The following is an 18,956-nucleotide window of genomic DNA, read 5'->3' as shown; positions in this document are numbered from 1 at the left end:
GCTCAAAGGAAATCTTATCAGAGCTTTTACGAAAGGACCCTAACCCAAGGAGATGGATCAAGAAAGATGGTTTATTGGGATTTCTTAATATTACTCACGGTTTGTGAAAAGATTTGCTGTATTGACTAAGCCACTTAGAAGATTGCCATAGACATGGTAAAATTTTGTATGATCTGATGTGGAGCATAATTAATTAGAAAAAACGAAGAAAATGATGCTAGGCATATCTGCCTTTCAGCCATATGTTGAAGAAGAGAGTTGTCTCATTACTGTAGATGCAAGCTTTTATGGTCTTAGTGCAGTGCTAAGTCAAATGCCTGATCGGAATGAAGGAACAGTTGCCTTTGCGTATAGGTGTTTGAAGAATTCAGAATTGCACTATTCTACAACTGAGTGGGAACCCCTCGCATGTATGTGGTCAGTGGTGCACTTCAGTCCCTTTTTGTGGGGAAGAAAGTTTACGCTCTGTCCTGATCATAAAGTCACTAAACTTGTACCTGGATTCATTGCTGAGGTTTTCCCAAAAGATAGCAATATAATTGTGCAAAAAAGTTTGCGCAAAGGTGTAGAATCCTCAAGAAAGTAAAAAGTAGGGGTATGATGCATGTCACCATGTCAAGTTCTCACAGTTGAAGGTGAGGGCTTGGTCAGAATCAGACAACCGGGTATTGTGCATAAGGGACAGTCCAAATTATTTTGAATCCACTCGCATTACCAGGGTCGATAGGGGTTCTGTGAGAGTAGAAAACGGCAAGTGGTAGTGCAAAAGCGGGCAAGAAAGATTTCCAGGTGGACATTGGTTTGAGTTCAGGAACAATGGTGGTCAAGATCATTGAGGTCCGGCTGTGGGAGAAGTATAAGTACCTGGTGATTGTGCAGGTTCTGACAGTGTTTATGCTGGTGTGCCTGGTGGTGGTGGTTTTGCCTATGGTCTGGTAGATGATGTAGGACTAGAATTGGTTGCCCCTTCTGGTGTAGGTGTGTTCAATGAGCATGCTGATTTACCGCCTACTAGACATAGGGATATTCCCAGCTCACCTTCTTATCTTAATGAATACAGTAGATAATTTTTAACAGCTTTCAATTTTTCCTGTTCCGATTGATTCTCTCCTCCCCCTCACCCCCCATTTTTAGGTCTCGGCTGCGAAGGCTGCGCTTGCGCAGTCTCGCTCCGAGATTTAATGACTTGGAGAAGAGGGGCTTGAACCCGCCCCTCTTCTCCCCTGTTCTCCATTGGCTGGCCTCGTAAATGCTGGCCAGCCACTGGAGAAGAGGTCAGTCGCTCCGATTAGGCCCCGTCCTTTTCGGATCGGGGGGCTTGTTTTTTGCGAGAAGTCTCAGGGAGGAGACAACAGCAAAACACGCCCCCGAATCCGAAAAGGACGCTGCCTTTCTCCGAGGCATTTCTGCTCTGCCTCGGAGAAAGGCGGTGGTGTCCCGGCGTCTGACGCATTTTTTAATACACAATGTGTGCCCCTCACAGACCTGTGTGTGCTGTGTTTTCTCCAAGTACACAATGTGTGCCCAGCGCTTGGCAGGCGGGGTCCGCAGATTGCACAAAAACTGCACTTTAAATACCGGATAACTTCTCTTTTCAAACTCCAGCGGGGAGCATTCAGGGAGGGCAGGGCGTCTGCCAGCCAGCTCACGGCCCGGGGAGGCTCCTCACAGCTCAGTGCGGTTCGGCGGCCGAGTCCACACGCGGCCTCGTCACAAACATCTCATGGAGACCGTCTTGAGCACCACCATGGCATATACGCATGGACGTATGCCTTTGTATTGTATTCCTATGCAATTGTGTCCTTCCACGCGGCTAGGTATGCGCGAGGCATACACGTGCTTTTATTAGCGTGTGTGAGAAATTAAGGAGTAGGCCTCCCCCGACCAACCTTCGCCGCGTGGCCTCGCCTTTGTCCAGAATATAGGTCATATTTTATGAACCATGCCCTGAGGAGCATTATTTACGTTCGGACGCAGACTGGATTTCATGCATAATTCTGTGCAATTTTTATTATAGATTTGCCAATGAAACTGGAAGCTTTACCGCAGTTATAAAAGGAGCCTGATATATATATATATATATATATATATCACAGCAGGTAACCTCTGAGCTCAAAGACGTTGAAAAACGCACTCTCGGAATCTGTAGTTTGAAGTATATATATAGGCACGCACACACACACACATATCGAAAACATAAGTTCTCACACGTCCTCCACACTCGATGCTGGGAGCGCGGGAGCGGGCGGGCGGGCTGTGAGACCCGTCGTATATGTATACAGCAATCCAATAAAAACGCCATTCCCCTGCAGCTCCAACCGTGAAACTAGTCGGTGTAATATATATATATGTTTGTTTGTGTGTGTGTGTGTGCGCGTGCGTGAGTATACATAAATTTATGAGCACACAGCACATTTTACATATATGTATATATGGATGAATGAGAATGTGTAATGTTATGCGTGTTTTTAACTTTGTGACTACTTACAATTCTTCTTATAGGTGTGTATGTACATATGTATGTGTACGCACACAAACACAAATGCACACGCGCACGTACATAAACACACAAAATGCTTGCAACTCATACACTAAAATAAATTGAGTATACCTTTAAACGCCTGGGCCTCTCTCTATATATGTATGCATGTACGATTAGAGACACAAACATACATGTATGCATGTGCACACCCTCTCGCAAAATCAAATTTGGGTACATAATGGGAGGGTCAACAGGAGAGCATGTTATTGCGTATAGAGTTCATTAAAACGTATAAAACAATTCGCCTCGAGCGCTATGAAGTTGCCTGTTGATATTTGGGTTTATTTTATAAACTGCGAACAAGACTATAACACAATCACACAACAACCCACTCTGAAGGTGTAAGCATGTACCACCATCCTGAAGCTCAGATGAGTAATACTGATATTTAAAATGAGTATGAAATATGGATTCTCTATCAGGTTGCTTTCATTTGCAACTGGACTGAGTGCCGAGGCTTTTTATGTTTGTTTTCTGTGCTTCCATTCCACCTCGGGGTGCTCGTCTAGCGTGGTTGGGGGAGGGGCGGCAGTGTGTCCTCCTCGTCAGTAGCCTCGTGCTCTGTGCGCCTACAGCTACTGACCGGCGATGTTGACTCGCAGGGAAAGCAATCACTAGTGCAAGGGAAACTCATATCTGCCCATAGTTTGTGGCCCCTGCACACAAGGAATGACGGAAGATCCAGCCCAGGCCAGCAGTACTGTCAAACCTGCTACAGTCCTGTGCCCAGGGCTTTAAGTGGGATAAAAAAAAACTGGGGGGGGTCTCAAAGTGGCGTAGTAAATGTAATTAGGGGCGTGGCTAAAAACACGTAAGCCAAAAATCTGTGCTTAGCGTAGTGTGCACCAGACTTGTATCTTGCTGGTTCTGTCATTGCATCCAGATATATGATACAACAAGTAACATCATACCTACAAGTCAGGACTATTGGCTTTGTCAATGGTTGTTAGTTGCAAAACATAAATATGTAGCAACTGTGGCTTGTATATAATATTGAGAAAGCTTCCACCGAAAGCCCTGGTGACACCGCGACAGTGTTGCTGCTCCTGAGTCTCAGAAAGAGAAGGGAAATCCAGAGTGAAAAGGATTTCCCTTCCCCCTACAACTCTCGCCTGGCATGCATGCCGTAATTTCTCCACTAGTGGTAAGTGAGCAACGGACACTAGTGAGAAGTGAGCAGTGTCAGCAGCGCACATGATTTATTTATTTTGACATTTGTAAAGCGCGAAACGAAGGCCCGTGGGCATCTCGGCGCTAAGTATCTGCAATGTTTAGCCAACAAGGGGACTGGGAGATCAATGATTAAAAAGCCAGGTTTTTTCGGAAAGACCAGAGGGACGTGCTGGTCTTGATGGGATGAGGCAGTGTGTTCCATAATTTTGGAGCAGCCACAAGAAATCTTCTGTCACCCCAGTTGACAGATTTAGTTCGGGGGATCACCAGGTCCAGGGAGCTGGAAGAGCGCAGTGCTCTGGATGGACAGTAGGGGGTAAGGTTCTGAGTGAAGAACGCTGGGACAGCGTTGTGTAAAGCCTTGTATACCAGGCACAAGGTTTTGAACATAATCCTCTTCCTCACTGGAAGCCAATGAAGTTGTTTCATGGTGGGTAAAACCGGATGGAATTTGGGGATTCGCCCTAGGAGCCTGGCGGCCGCGTTCTGTATGGACTGCATTTTTGTTAACACTCTCTCCTGGGCCCCTAGAAACAAAGCGTTACAATAGTCTAGGGTGGAGAGCACCAGGGAGCTTACCAGCGTTTTCGCCATGTTTTCAGGTAAAAAGGGCAGAATTTTTTTGATGAGCCTAAGTTTATGAAAGGCTGAAGAGGATATCTGATTGGCGTGTGGTAGGAAGTTCAGACGGTTGTCAAACATGACTCCCAGGTTCCTCACTTTATCAACCGGGACTGGGGGCTGGCCCATGGATGACGGCCACCAACGGGGGGACCACTCCGGAGAGAGATTGCCGAAGATTACAACCTCCGATTTATCGGAGTTTAGCTTCAGACAATTGTGTGACATCCAGTTCCCGATAGCCGACATGCCCTGGTTGAACATGTTGGCTTTCTGAAGGCCGTCGTTTTTGACGGCTAGGACCAGTTGAGTGTCATCAGCGTATGAAGTGAGGCTCATCCCGTGTGCCCTGATGACATTGGCAAGGTCCGACACATAAATGTTAAATAGTGTCGGACTAAGGGATGAGCCTTGGGGAACTCCACACAGTAGTGACAGGGGGGAGGATTCAAAAGGTCCCACTGTGACGACCTGGGTCCTATTGGCCAGGAAGGAGGCAAGAAGATTTTTGGCGTTACCTTGGATGCCTATGCTCTCGACACGGTCGACCAAGGTGGTATGGTCGACCGTGTCAAAGGCCGCCGACAGGTCTAGTAATATCAGGACGGCGGTACCTCCCGCATCCCGGATAGATCTGATGTCGTCCGCCGCTTTGACCAAGGCCGTCTCGGTTCCGTGGAAGCGACGGAAGCCAAACTGTGATTCATCTAGGCATTTGTTATCCTCGATGAAGGAGGAGAGTTGGGCATTCATAATTGTTTCCACAATTTTTGCTAATAGTGGGAGACTGGCAATGGGGCGGTAGCTTTTGGGTTCTTCTTTATTAAGGGTAGGTTTTTTGAGCAACGGTTTTATTAGGGTTTTCTTTAGTGTCTCGGGATAGATGCCGGTGCTAAACATGGAGTTGCAGATATTGGTTATAGAGGGTAAGACTGCATCCATGATAAGTCTCAGGACCTTCAAGGGACAAGGGTCGAGGGCCGATCCCGATTTGATGGTGGATATCGTTTTTAGCACCTGCGGACACGTGACCTCGCTGAACTGCGAGAGAATGGGTCCTTCAGGTTGAATTGATGGGCTGTGGAAGAGAGTGACGTTATTGGCGAAAACCCTGTAAATGTCATCAACTTTGCTGAAGAAGAACTTAGATAAAGCGTCGCAAAGGGTTTGGGACGGGGGAGGTGTGAGATCCACAGAGAAACCCGCCAATTGTTTGGTGGTCTCATATAGACATTTATTGGAGTTTTGTGCTGTTTCAATTTTATTGCAATAATACTTTTTTTTGCGTCCAAGATAAGATGTTTGTATTTTGCTACCGACTCTTTATATAAGAGTTTGGCTTCGGGTGTGTAGTCCTTCCGCCAGTGTCTCTCTCTATTTCGGCACTTTTGTTTTTGGGTACGCAGTTCCTCTGAGTACCACGGGGCCGAGGGGGTAGATCTATTGCGTGACCGTTGTTTAAGTGGGACCAGATCTTTTGCTGCTGAGCTCACCCAGTTGTAAAATTGGGACGTGGTGTTATTGGGGTCCGGAGATAACGTAGGGAGGGTATCATTAAGCAAGGTTTCCAGCCTGCGTACATCTAAGTCATCCCATGCCAGGTAGGGGAGACAGGGATTAGGGTGGGGCTTGTCGACCAGGGGGTCGCCCACTGGAAGTGAAGACAAGATGAGATGGTGATCCGACTAAATTAGAGGGAGTATTTCTATAAGTTTGAGGCCCGAAGCATTAGAAAAAATGCCGTCTAGTGTGTGCCCTCCTTCATGCGTAGGGGAATGAACCAAAGGGGATAGACCAAAAGTTGACATGTCAGCTAAAAGCGTGGCTGTGTCAGGATTGTCGGGCACATCAAAATGGAAATTAAAATCACCTAGAATGGTGAAGGAGTTCTCCAGTGCAGATGTTTCCAGGAAGGATCTGTGAGCCCCCAGGAAGTCACACCTGGGTCCCGGTGGTCGATAAAGGAGGATCCCTTTGAAGGTATAGGAAGGGGTCAGTTTTATTGCGAATTCTAAGGCTTCGCAGGAAGTCTGGGGAATTAGCGTGTGCCTTACAATATAGGTGTCACGGGCAATGATAGCAATGCCGCCACCTTTTTTCTTGGTTTGCCTGTCCAGTCTATAAGTGGCAAACCCAGCAGGAACGGCTGTGACAAGATCCGGATCAGATGCTTGGCCCATCCAAGTTTCCGTCATGAACAGGATATCTATTTTATGGTCCTGTATCAGTTCATGGATGTCCTGGCTATGTTTGCCAAGCGAACGGACGTTTGTGAGCGCAATGGTGTAAGATTTCATCGGATGGTGCTTACCAATCTGAAAAGATTTGCGAATGGACGGTAAAATGGCGTGACAGCCAGGGCAGTCTGCTGCAAGCTCTGTGAGCAGGGCATTAGGGTGGGATATGCAACATAAATGACTGGTCGGGGGGCGAAAAGACTGTAGCTGAGCGGCTGAGTAACAGATACGAGGGGTAGGATGGGACAGACCAGGGGGGGTGGCCCTGGGCCCGGGCCAGGCGCGGACGGGCGCAGACGGGCTTGCCTTTGGCGCGCCTTCGGCTCCTGCTGTCTCGAAACGGGTCTCTATCGGGCTCTGTTTTGTGCCCTGGCACTTATTTCTGGACTGCAGTGACAGCTAGGCAGCAGTCACTGCAGTCTGGGAAAAAAGACTGTCTTTGCTAGGGCACAAAATAGACTCCGATAGAGACCCGTTTCGAGCCCCCTTTAAAAACAAGCATTTACAATGCAACGGTCTCGGCATTGTTAAAGTTAGAGCTATTGGCATTGCTCAAGACATTATTTTTGTTTGTTTTTGTTTTTAAAACATGTAGAGAAACGTCATTGTTATTTACAATGTCAATAGCTTAATCAGTGTGTGCGTAGGTGGCTCTGTGTGTGGGTGCAAATGCAATAGGTCTCGCATTTGAGAGTGATTAAGCTATTGACATTGTAAATAACAATGGCGTTTTTTTAAATGTCTTAAAAACATAAACAAAAATAATGTCATGAGCAATGCCAATAGCTCTAACTTTACCAATGCCGAGACCATTGCATTGTAAATGCTTGTTATTTTAAGGGAGGAAGATTCTATGTCCAGATTCAGTATAATTCCACCACTTGTACAATACATGACAACCTAAACATATATGTACACCAGCATACTCCTCCATTAAACCATGGTAATATTTGGAACACATTACAACCATGCTACTATACTATCGTTCTACATTCACTAAAAAAGCACATAGAGCCACCAGCATATGTAAAAATCAACACTCACTCCTTATTCATAATCAAAGGCCAATTACCCACAAATCTATATAACTATAATCAATGTGCACATTTACACCGCAAAGTGAACACTCTGATTCCCTTCACACTAAGAATAATTGCTTATCACACAAAGTAGGCTGACTGCATCCACACCAACCCCCACAGCCGGTGAAAGCTGTGCAGACCAAATAAACAAAACACTGGTACACTTATGAATCAGTCTGCAACAGAACTGTGTGTACAAGTTTCCTATTTGGTGGCTGTTATTCATGAGCAACGTGAGCAATCTCTCCGTGAATGTGCAGGACTAAACATACCTGAAAAGAACCTTTTGCGACACTGCCAAAATATATGACAATGCGTTAATGGTGTTAATGTAAGAAGATGAATACCATTCTTCAGGTATCCCCAAGCAGACGCCAACTACCACAATTAGAATTCTTGCACTGAGCATTCAGTAGTTGGAATTTTTACAGTAAATTCAAAATGTCAGAACAATCTTACTGTAGAAAGATCCAATCCTACCTCCTTTCGTCAATAATCCAACTACAAACCAACCACATAATTATACACATAGAAATGCGCCATCCAGTTAAACATGGACAAAATTCAAGTATGATGGCTCAGTCGATTGCCTCGTCAAATGTCATTGCACCTCATTGGACCCATCACAGTCACTACCTCGAGGATAGGCAACATCCAACTTTTCACATACCATCTCTCTTTTCCCTCTTTAAAATCTCCCATCCCTCAATACTACAACATTGTCCTTCACCTCCCCTACAGCTTTTGGTTCGGAATATGTTTTCTCAACCTTGAGTGTCCATTTATTTCTCTTCAGTCTTACAACTTCCATGGTAATCACTCTTTTCCTCTTGTCACTGTATTTATCCAGAACAAACCATCTCATACTGGCCAAACCTTTACGTTTTTTCTTTGCACCTACTTCCACTCTCTTTTTAGCTTGGTTCCAATGCCCTTATTTCTTAATATCACAAACTGTGACACCCCATTACTAGGAAGAGATGTGGTTTACACTGCCCAAAATATAACCCTCAAAACTAATCTTCAATTTAGACTTAGAAACATGGCCATTAGAAATTGATCTTTCATCACTCACCTAAACCAGAACTTCTTGGATGATAAAGTGAAGTTTTGACATGTCACACAGCAGTTTACTCCATATAACTGCAAGTTCTACTGCCACATTACTCCTTATTATACATCTTTCAACCACTCTACAATTGCAAACACTTTCAGTGAATCTCACCGAAGTCGCATTTAAGGAGCTCAGTAAACTCCAAGTGGACCAGCTACATCTAATGCCAACCTACTCCAAGGTAAAGATGGAACCTCTGGTGGTTTTACAGGATGAAGAACTGGTCACTCACCACAAACATGTAGGACACCCTTACAAAATACTCCATATCTCTGTTGAGAGCTGGCTAACAAAAATCCTCTCAGATGCCTCTTTTTATGGCTCTCATGCCGATGTGTCCCCTGTAAGTCAGCTCGTGAAACATTTGTCACAATTTCACAGACACGACCAATAACTCTAATTCTCACATGAAGCATTCAGTACTGGAATCCTCAGTGAATTAAAAAAACAGCAATCCTTTTAGTAGGCTTGCATTTGTTATTGCGGTTTTAATGAAAACACATAATGGTAATAACATGATGTATTTAACACATACTGAACTTTAGCTATTTTGCTAAGAAGATGTGTTTATTTTAACATGAATAATGTAGGCCTCAATTTCACAATGATTGTTGCTGTCTGCAGCCATATTATGCTGGCACGCAGTCATCTTTCTGTCCTTTACAAACAGTTTGAAACACAATGTCATTCTCTCATGTACAACATGATACTTTGTTCTCAAGCTTTGTTGTCATGCTGTTTTAGCATAGTGAATGTTTTCCCAAGGTCTCACTTATTGGGACCACAATGTGATTCTCATGGGAACTTGATTGTACCAACATTTGTTCTAACTATTGAGGTGTCACAGAAGCTCTGGGGATGGGAACTAAATTATATGAATCTGTGGGACAATGCTGACAAATGTGATTAAAAACTGTATTGTTCTTTATTTAACATGATTGGGTGGGATTTCTAGGCTTTGGCACTTTCAATTTATTTCACCCTTTAAAATGACCTTTATCCAGATTGCATTTGGTTCACTCTCCTTTCATCTTTAGAAGGTGAAACTCTGTCTGTCTTATCTCTGGTTTACGATTAATTTACTGAGATGAATTATATTCTGTTTTGCTATTTCGTGATTTACATTTTATTCTGATCTTTATTCTTTTATATGCCAAATGACTATTTGCCATTACATGCTTTCTTTAACACCTTTAATGTCTCTATAAACCTTCAGGGTTTTCTTTAAAATACTTGTCAGTCTTTATTGCGAATCCTCATGTGTTTTATTTTAAATTTTGAAAAGTTATTTGATTTACATGTTGACCGATTCCAGTTGTGGAGCAACAAAATCATTAGGGGATAAACATCGCTCTGGGGTTCTTTAGGTTGAAAACAGGGAAAACTTCTACCGACTTAACATCTTCCTATTCATTAATGCCAAACCTAAAGCCATGCCGCTGTCCGTGTGTGGTAGGTGTCAGGAAAAAAGAGCAACACAACGTCCAAGTGAAGTAGATGTAATCCCCCTTAACGAGCCCCCACCACACAAAACATTCTAGGCTATTGTTGACTGCATATTCAAGAACGCATGACACAAGGACACATGGGGTGCACAAGGGCAGAAACGAATGCAAAAATCATGACAGATGTTTTGGGGATGGAGGACACAACAAATAAAATCAGAAGAAACATGGGTGACAGGTAACATGCTGCAGACTGCAACACCATGGCTAACAGACCTCTTTCGACAGTTTTCCCAGTTCCATGAGTGAGTAGCTTATACAATCCAGGTTTTTGTTCTATGCTCTGTTATTGTTTTTGTCCTGTTTAACCCATTATAAAACCACTACTACAAGGTGAAGAATCCAAATAAAATAGCTCCAATGTTTGGGGTACTGAGACTTGGAAACATGAGAGAGCTGGTGTTATTGAAATGCAGGTTACGTCTTCATTTGCCACTGATTTTTTTTGGGGGGGGCGGGGGAAAGGTGGGGCAAAATAACGTTTCACAGAAGAAAAGTTGATCAAAATAAGGGTCTGCCCCTCCAGTCAATATCAGTATCTATAGGGTGTTACCATCTCAAGCTGCATGTCATTAAGCACTTTTAGCCTCTACTCACTCTCAGTAGAGAAGTTAGAGGATGACAGGTAGGCCCCTTAAACATCACACACCAACTCAATCACTGTCGCAACTACTCACCAATTTCATGACTCCCACGGGGGCTACTACTGTCACTCCGGCCACCGGCAGCAACGGGCACAATGAACATGAAGATTCTACCCTATTGAAGCCATGTACCTACAATGAGACTAGCACACAGAGGACCTTATTCGTAAGAGGTCAAATGAAGCCGCCATGTTTGAATGTAGCTTTTAGTCATGTAAACGGCACATTAATTGATCATATTCATATACTGCAAGATTCCACACTGCTTTCTAGTTAATAAATCTGTTTTTGTTATGAACTGTTTCCATCATTTAGCATATTTTTTATATATTTCGGCTGATATTTGTGTTTTTTAATTTTGTAAGTAAAAGCAAAATACCATGTTCTATATGTCCTTAAAGCGTTTCGACTTGGATGTTGGTATTTTTTTCTAATGCAGCATTTCTACTTGCCGTATGACATTTGATAACATATTCCACGAGCTCTTCACGTGTGCGACGGTCGGTATGTACCGAGATGTATTCTCTGAGTCAAGGAAACGTAAGGCATGCAAGATTCGCCCGCTATGGTGAACATCGGGACAGGCCAGTAGTTTAATACCACATATATTTTGGAAACGCCGTATTTCCAAAATTATTCTGCAGGAGTTCCGCGATTAGTTTAATATATAAAAGCAACGACTCTGTTCGTTCAAAGTATTTATTTTTTCTTTTCTAATCTTGTATGTACAGAATCACCTTTTTAAAAAAAAATACCAAAAATGAATCGACATTTAATGTATTGGACAAAAATCATCTTGCTTTGTCGTACTTTCTTCTGCGTGTATCGCTTTTTAAAAATAGCGATACACAAACATTTCAAGATGGCCATGATGTTCGCTTCTTCCGTCATGCTAAAGTAGCGTATCCGTTTTTTTCGAGTGACTGTCTTTCAGTTCGTTTAGTTCCCATTGTCGGCTCTTATTGACTACGCAACGCAGTTACAGTCTGGATGACGTAACCATGTCACAGATACGAACGGCTTGCCGGGCGCTGTAGTCCTACGCGATGCTGCCAGTAGCCCCACCCCTCTTCTTTGCTCTAGTCTTTCTGGGAGTTGTAGTATACGATGTCGGCCACCGCCGGCGGCCGTGTGTGATACCCCTGGGGAGAAAAAACTACAACTCCCAGAGTGTAGGCGGCAGCAGGTGGGAGCTTTTGATGTTGGATGTCAACATGGCGGTTGTCAGACAGACAAAGACAGCCAGTCTGATGTGATTGGGGAAAGGGGTACTGGGGCAGGCTGGAAGAAAAGGAGATCCTCGACCTTTTCTGTTTCCAGCCGCCAACTTTCACTTTCCTACCACGAGAGGACCAAGACTCTGGGACAGGTGTCTTGTGCGCTCCCGCCAGCTGCTGCTGCTCCCTGAGGGGGAGGAGGCTTCAGCACCCACAGGTCAGTAGCTGTCTCTCTCTCTCCAGGGCTCCGTTTCCTTGCATGTCTCTGCGCTTCTGCAGCTTAAATATTCATGCAAGGGGTGGGCTGCTTTAGCTCAGTCCCGTTCAGTGATGCTTCTTGATTTCATCTCTCGCCCACCCTCACACTCCAGAGAGTGACGGGGTTCCACAATGCTGATTAAACAGACCTGTGATATCCGCCCTTAAGGATGTCAAGGCATTAGCGTATACGTCTGGGATCCATAATGTCCAACTCCCAGAAGCATCAGGGGTGTTTGACAATGTCTAGTCTGGGCAGATGTTGTAATGATCTCTTTTAGGGGCTATTGCAATATACTTCGATTGACAACATCTAGAAATACCAACCAGCAAAATTTTGCTGCAGAAAAGGGAGACTGTTTTCGTTACAGTCTTGCATTGGAGTTAGAGGTGTAGTCAGATAGTGTTATTAAAAAGTTGAGACCTATCCATACTTTCTCCTGCGCAAAAGGGAGTCTCCTTCCTTAGCTGTAAGAGTTGGCATGCATGTGCACTGGTTAATTTCATGTGCTAGTGATGGTACCAATAACATTGCTACCTTTGTGCCCCATTGTTCACGCATACGCCTGACAGTCCAGGAGGAGGCAGCCCTTCATGCCTTCGTGGGTTGCTTAAGGACACTCTGGGAGGGGACCTCTGCATGCTTTTATTGTGCTGACCATTGAGGCGATTGGAACATGCTCGATCGATGCTATGATATGAATATCTCGTTTCTTTTGAGGCAGTCTGGTGTAGAGCTGGTCGATGTTTTGTTTAGTGTGCATCTGACTCATTCTTGTTTGTACAAGCTGATGTTGCATTTTAGGATGTACGGACTAGAAATTAAATGCACATTTTTATATCACTTTTTTTTTTAGCAGCTACCTTAACCTTCCTTTGGATATAACTTGACTCTTGATGACATGCATTTTTTAATTTGCCATTGTTGTTATTTTTGTTTGACACAACTCTGGGTGTACTGAGCCTGTTATAGTACTTGCATGTTGTAGTTATTACATTAACTGAACTCACAATTCAGCGATTGACAGCTCTTTGTTCACTGTACATTTTTGGGGGAAAGAGGACTGGTTGATCTGTTGTTATTTTGTATTTATTATTCTGACAAAAGCGATTATGAAGCCAGCGTAGGTAACTTTGTGTGATTGGGCTGGCAAGAGAAGAGAACCTTATTTTACATTTCCCTGTAAATACCCTTTATTTGTATTTTACTAAATCGCCCACTGATTCTTGCCCTTACTCTACCCCCCACCCCCCTCCATGACCATAAATGTGTTGGTTAATCGTGTTCGCTATGATTGCTCAGGTTTTGCTTCGGTTGAGCTACAGAACTGTTTAGTCTCATTGCCCGTCTGGAATAAGACTACACATTTTACCATTTCCATTGCAAGAAAGAAGTCTTTTAAATAGAAATTTATGTATGGAGTGCGAGGTTTTATTTTCTATTGTTTCTGACTCCACTGTCCGACAGCTTAACAATAGAAAACTATGTCGAATTATAACCAGTTCTAATATTATCTAAAAAAGGTTAGTGTTTTACTTCTATTACATATACATGACTCGTACAGTTATTGTTTTAATTGCAGCACATGAATGCTGTCCAAATATGCTAGACAATATATCTTCACTACTATCTTAAACTCGCCGGAATCCTTTCATGCTAAATCAAAATACAAGTTATGTGTACAGATCGGGCATTTTCTACTTCCTTGAATGATTTCTGATATTACTTGAACTCCAGAAGGGGTTGCATTAGAATTTTGAACTGTAGGCAGCCAAACTTGCCACTGTCCCAGAATTCAAAAGGTCAAGAGTGGGAGGTAGTTCCTTTGGCTATTTGTCACCTAAAACATGGAATGCCGTACCTTTGGAAATTCGGCAGGCGACTTCTGAACTTCAGTTTTGAAAGAAGCTAAAAACCTGGTTCTTCTGTTTAGAGCAGAGGTTCCCAAACTTTTTTCGACCCGCGACTCCCTTGACCCGTTGGCCGCTGCCCCCCTTAATGTTACTTTTTTGGGGGGGGGGGACAAGTGAGGGGGTGTACAGACCTCAAAAATCTACTTGCCCACTTGCAATTGCAAGTAAAAATGTATCAGGTCAAGTTATTTTTGGCACCTACTGGTCCCATATGGCTAGTAATCGTAGGCTTGAAAGGAACAGGTGTTCTGTTCATTCAGAAAGTGAATGAGCAATAAAGATGCTATTAAATCTTGTTTTTATCTTGACACATTTGCTGTCTGTTCAAGGAAAGATGTCAAATGTCAGTTTGTCTTTTAACTAATTGCTGCTTGGAAAATGAGGTTTATTTTTCTCTCTCTTAGAGGTTTTTGTCAAGTAAGCTGTCTGAAGAGGTCAGTTATTTTTTTCTAACATAACATTTAAATAAATCGCCTGTAAATTAATATTACAAATATGTCAAAATATCTCAAGAATTACAAAAACACTTTTTTTTTGCAATTAAGAAGTGTGATGCAAACAGAGTTAAATAGGAGCAAAACAAACCAGATTACGTTACTTGGTGATGTGCAAATTACACATATTTGCAGAAACTCCATTTCCCAAAATTATTGTTTGTTCACTATCTAGTTTTATCAGTTAAGCCGCATGTCAGTGGGAAAGCTTGCGGCCATTTCAATTTAAAATATGCTGATTACAAATGAGTGTGCTACCTACCACTTCATGCTTTATTTATGTATTTATTAAAAGTGATAGTTTCTAAACATGATTTGAGAAACATTCCTGCCCGCCCTGATGAATATGCTGTTAATGAACTAAGAGCCAAGTCAGAGGTCATGTGTATCCTATATGTGGCTAGGTTTGTATTGTATATAGAAAAAGGTTTAGTCTATTAAATAAAACAAGAGTTTTTTGTACATCAGACATGCTGAACTTGCACATTTGAAGGTGCCCTCATATTTGATAATGAAGAAAATATCGGTTCAATTAATTAAATTATTTGTCCACAATCACATCATTTGAAACCAGTTTAGGGGTCAAGAGCATTACAAATAGGTTGAGTAGATTATTTAAGTCTCTAGACCTGCAAGTCTAGTTACATTTTTATGATTTTTCGAGGCCCAGTGTATGCCCGACCTCGGGAGTACTTCTATTTTTCTTCCTGTTAATAATTGGGATGAAGCAGATGAAGGTATTTTAATCATAGATGTAATCCTTTCGTGGCCTGAAAGGGTAAAAACATGCCCATTGGCCCGGAATTACGCCCACAAATCTAAGATACACCCACAGGGAACTAGCGTCTAGTTTTGTACAGGTCTGGCCGACAGGCCGAAGAAGTACAAGCCAACAGCGCCCCATTCTGTGACTCTTAAGTTAGCTGTCCACCTAGGCCCGCTCCTGTTAAAAGGGCCATCTTCTCAAAGTCATTGTTGTTTACTTTGTAGTAGCAGTACTGTAAATACTATAATGTCCCTGAGGAGGTGTTGAAGTGCTTTTTAAGTGTACAATGAAACCATGGGTTAGTGGACAGGCTTGTTAGAGGCTAAGCCACACTGGGGCAGACGTGACACTGAGGAGGAGAAGCGGTCTAATAAAACTAGATGAGGAAACGAGGAGAGAGTATGTGGCGGAACAGCCAGGGCTGTTGACTATGGACCTGGGGAGCGAGGTTAGAGTCCAGACGTCCGCTCAACATCCTGTGATTCTGGGCAAATTACTTAATCTCCCCGTGCCCACAATGAATGTGTCATTGTTTAACGTAATTGATGCTCATGTAAAGCTCTCCAATGCCTTTGGGTTGAGTTCACACTATATAAAACTTCTAAAAAAATAATGGCGAAATAACAGGAGTCCTGCAACGCTCCTAAGTGCTGCAGCAGCGCACGAAGCTGCTCCTGCACGACAAGGAACCATCTGAGAGAAAAAGGAGCCGGGAATTAAGTGAAGGTGATGCAAGTATCAGATTTGTGTGTGCAAAAATGCATTGAGGTTACAAATATGCAGTTACACACGGGTTAAGACAATTTAAAACTCGAATCTATGAAGTGTTGTGTACAGTGGTGTAATCATTATGTCACCAATGATGCTGAGACTGTAGTAGTGTGATTGGACCTAGTAAATAACTTGCTGCTACTCTAATATTCCTATACAACCTTAATTACTCAAAGCCCCCTTTTGCAACAGTTTGCATGTGATGAACATAATTTGCCTGTTTTTTCATATTTTGCATAGCAAACTTTTTAAAAACGTTTTGAAGTTGCAGTCTGTTTTCAGTTTTAAGCTAATAAAATCGTCTCACTTCAGAATAGTTTATGTTCATGCTAATTAGCTTCATGTATCAGGACGGACAAGTGCACAAGGTTTTCCGTATTTCCAGTGTTCATACCGTACACAAGACGCCTTATTGGTCAGCTGTCAATTGTTTTTATAATGGTGATGTGAGACATATTTATTACATATATTTAAAAATAACCTATGTGTTCTAATGTGCATGTACTACACGTCAAAGTTCCAGTCAACGCTTTGTAATGAACTGCTGGGCCTCTGCTGTCTCAAGGAGGGCCTTAGGAATGTTTATTTTCTGCTTGATGTTGGGAATGCCTTTTTCATTTTCTCTTTTCACCACAACAGTACATTTGTTTAGAATTCGCTTCTAGATAATTACATTTCGGTAGCACCACACGCGTGTCAAACTGTGAAACCCATCCGTGATTTCTGAACTATCAAGAGAACTTTTATCTTTAGCTGAAAATTACTTTAAATTATTACTTTATTCTAAGCTTTGGCTCGAAACATCCAGAGCAGAAAGAGGGAATTCTTGAGTGAGCATTGGCATACCTAATCTTATTGTTTTTTTCCGTGTACTGTGGTGGGAATCATGCTGTGGTTTCCAAACTGTGTTCTTGGTGCATGGCGTCCCTGGATAGTTTCAATGGCGCATTGGGGTGCCGCGGTGCACAGATTGGGACCCACTGGTAGGGTAAGCTCCCCTTTAAACTTGCTTATCGTGTCAGCTCCCTAGCGCTGGGACACTCAGTTCTGATAAAGTTCCACCCGTGTATTAGCACGTTTGTTCTTCCAACACCTATATCTTTTCTCATAAAAAGTTTATCCTGTTTCGAGTCTGTGCATCAGTATCTATAGTCAATACGCTCTGTGAATTTCTATAATGGATTCAAACTGAAAACTGTTTGTACTAATCGCAGCAATGATGAAGCCCAGTAACTGGGGAGGGTTTGGACCTAAGCAGCTCTTTTTGTTATTGCCCTCAAAATATTAAAGTGGTGATATTAATACATATTCAACTGTACCAATATAGGTCAATCAACAAGTTTTTAGTTGTAAGATCCAACTAATCTGATCCATGAATATACTTGGTGCAGTGAGTATATCATTTTGAATTTGCCTTGATATTTATAGACACTTAGTAATCATGTTGAAGAACTAAACCTTGTTTTTTTGCCAATACAATTTTTTACTACCTTCTCCGAATGGAGCTCGAACATTGGGGGGTGTTTTTGTATGTATGTATGTGTGTGTGTATGTGTGTGTATATATATATATATATATATATCTATATATCTTTTTTTTTTTCTTTTTCTCTAAAAGTTACTTGAACTGCAGAATCCTCTTTCAACAATCTGAGCAGTAATTCCTAAATAAAGGACTGTCAATACGCGCATGCTTTATACACTAACGATTTTCTTTAAGCTTACCCTAGTTTTGGAATGCATGTAATAGTTCATCCCAGATGTTGTTATTTGACACCATTCAGAGTCCTCAAGGAGTCCCATACCGGGACACTCACATGCCTCGCTTCGTAGTGTTTTCTATCCCCACTCTGCTGTTCTTTCCAGATTGACATTGTTTGCTAGTTTTGGTGTCGAGCTCAGACTAGCGCTTTTCAGTGTGTGTTCTACTCCGTTTTCTTTTGTGGTGGCCTCTATATTCACACTATTGCACTCTAGTGTTCTATTCCTAGTTGCGGTTTCCTAATTTAGACTCCTGTTTCAGTACTTTTTGTCACATGTGCAAACTCCAGCGTTACTCTTGGAGTTAGTTGTTTTCGATGCCCACGTTGCTGATGTTGCTCGTGAGACTGTCTGCAGTAATGTCTATGCTTGATAGGAATCTGCTCACATCCCCATACCGGTGCTTGACCTGCGTGTATGATTCGCAGGGTGCCTGCATGTCTCATGTTCAGGTATGCTCTGTTAGTGGTCTTTCTGTGGAATGCGTGTTCTAATTCCCATACCGCTTGCACTCTGCGCTTTTGATGCTTTGTTTTCTCTCTCTTTTGTTCGTTCTCTCTTCTTGTCATGTGGTTGTGGACACATGCTAGCCCTTTTAGCAGCTCTTTGCCTTAGGTTTTTGGTTTTCTTTGGACAACTATATTGGCTGGCCTCAGATGCACCGCAGTATTTATTCCTCTATTTATTTCATTTAGATGATTAGTATTACTTTTGCAACTATATTTTCTGACAACATAACACTCCCACTGTACGCTGCTTATATTTGCAGTCCCATTTTGTTATTTACCACAGGAAAGTTGAACCGTCTGTTATGACCACAGACGAAAGGTTATGTGAATTAGTTTGGGTGTATGTCTT

General features: G+C 42.7%; 2 protein-coding genes across 11 annotated transcripts in view; one reads left to right on the top strand and one right to left on the bottom strand.

The window, feature by feature from the left end:
* INTS9 (integrator complex subunit 9) overlaps window positions 1-11,079 on the bottom strand; it is a 421,484-nt gene extending 410,405 nt beyond the window's left edge. Inside the window, exon 1 of the mRNA XM_085613054.1 lies at window positions 10,952-11,079. Within this exon, the coding sequence (XP_085469180.1) occupies window positions 10,952-10,960 (9 nt within the window). The 5' untranslated portion in view covers window positions 10,961-11,079. The remainder of the gene's footprint in view (window positions 1-10,951) is intronic.
* A 1,007-nt stretch (window positions 11,080-12,086) lies between these two features.
* The window catches only part of HMBOX1 (homeobox containing 1), a 395,810-nt gene continuing 388,940 nt past the window's right edge, over window positions 12,087-18,956 (top strand). For 5 of the 10 annotated variants that reach the window (XM_085613053.1, XM_085613046.1, XM_085613052.1 and 2 more), the window contains exon 1: window positions 12,097-12,352. The gene's annotated coding sequence lies outside the window, so the exon portion shown is untranslated. Of the gene's footprint in view, window positions 12,353-18,956 lie in introns of all 10 variants that reach the window. The other 5 variants (XM_085613050.1, XM_085613043.1, XM_085613044.1 and 2 more) reach the window with 3 other exon arrangements.

The sequence above is a fragment of the Triturus cristatus genome, chromosome 6 (genome assembly GCF_964204655.1).
Source record: "Triturus cristatus chromosome 6, aTriCri1.1, whole genome shotgun sequence".
In the NCBI taxonomy this organism is placed as follows: domain Eukaryota; kingdom Metazoa; phylum Chordata; class Amphibia; order Caudata; family Salamandridae; genus Triturus; species Triturus cristatus.
The sequence above is the reverse complement of the archived record's forward strand: the minus strand, read 5'-3'. Positions and strand labels throughout refer to the sequence as shown.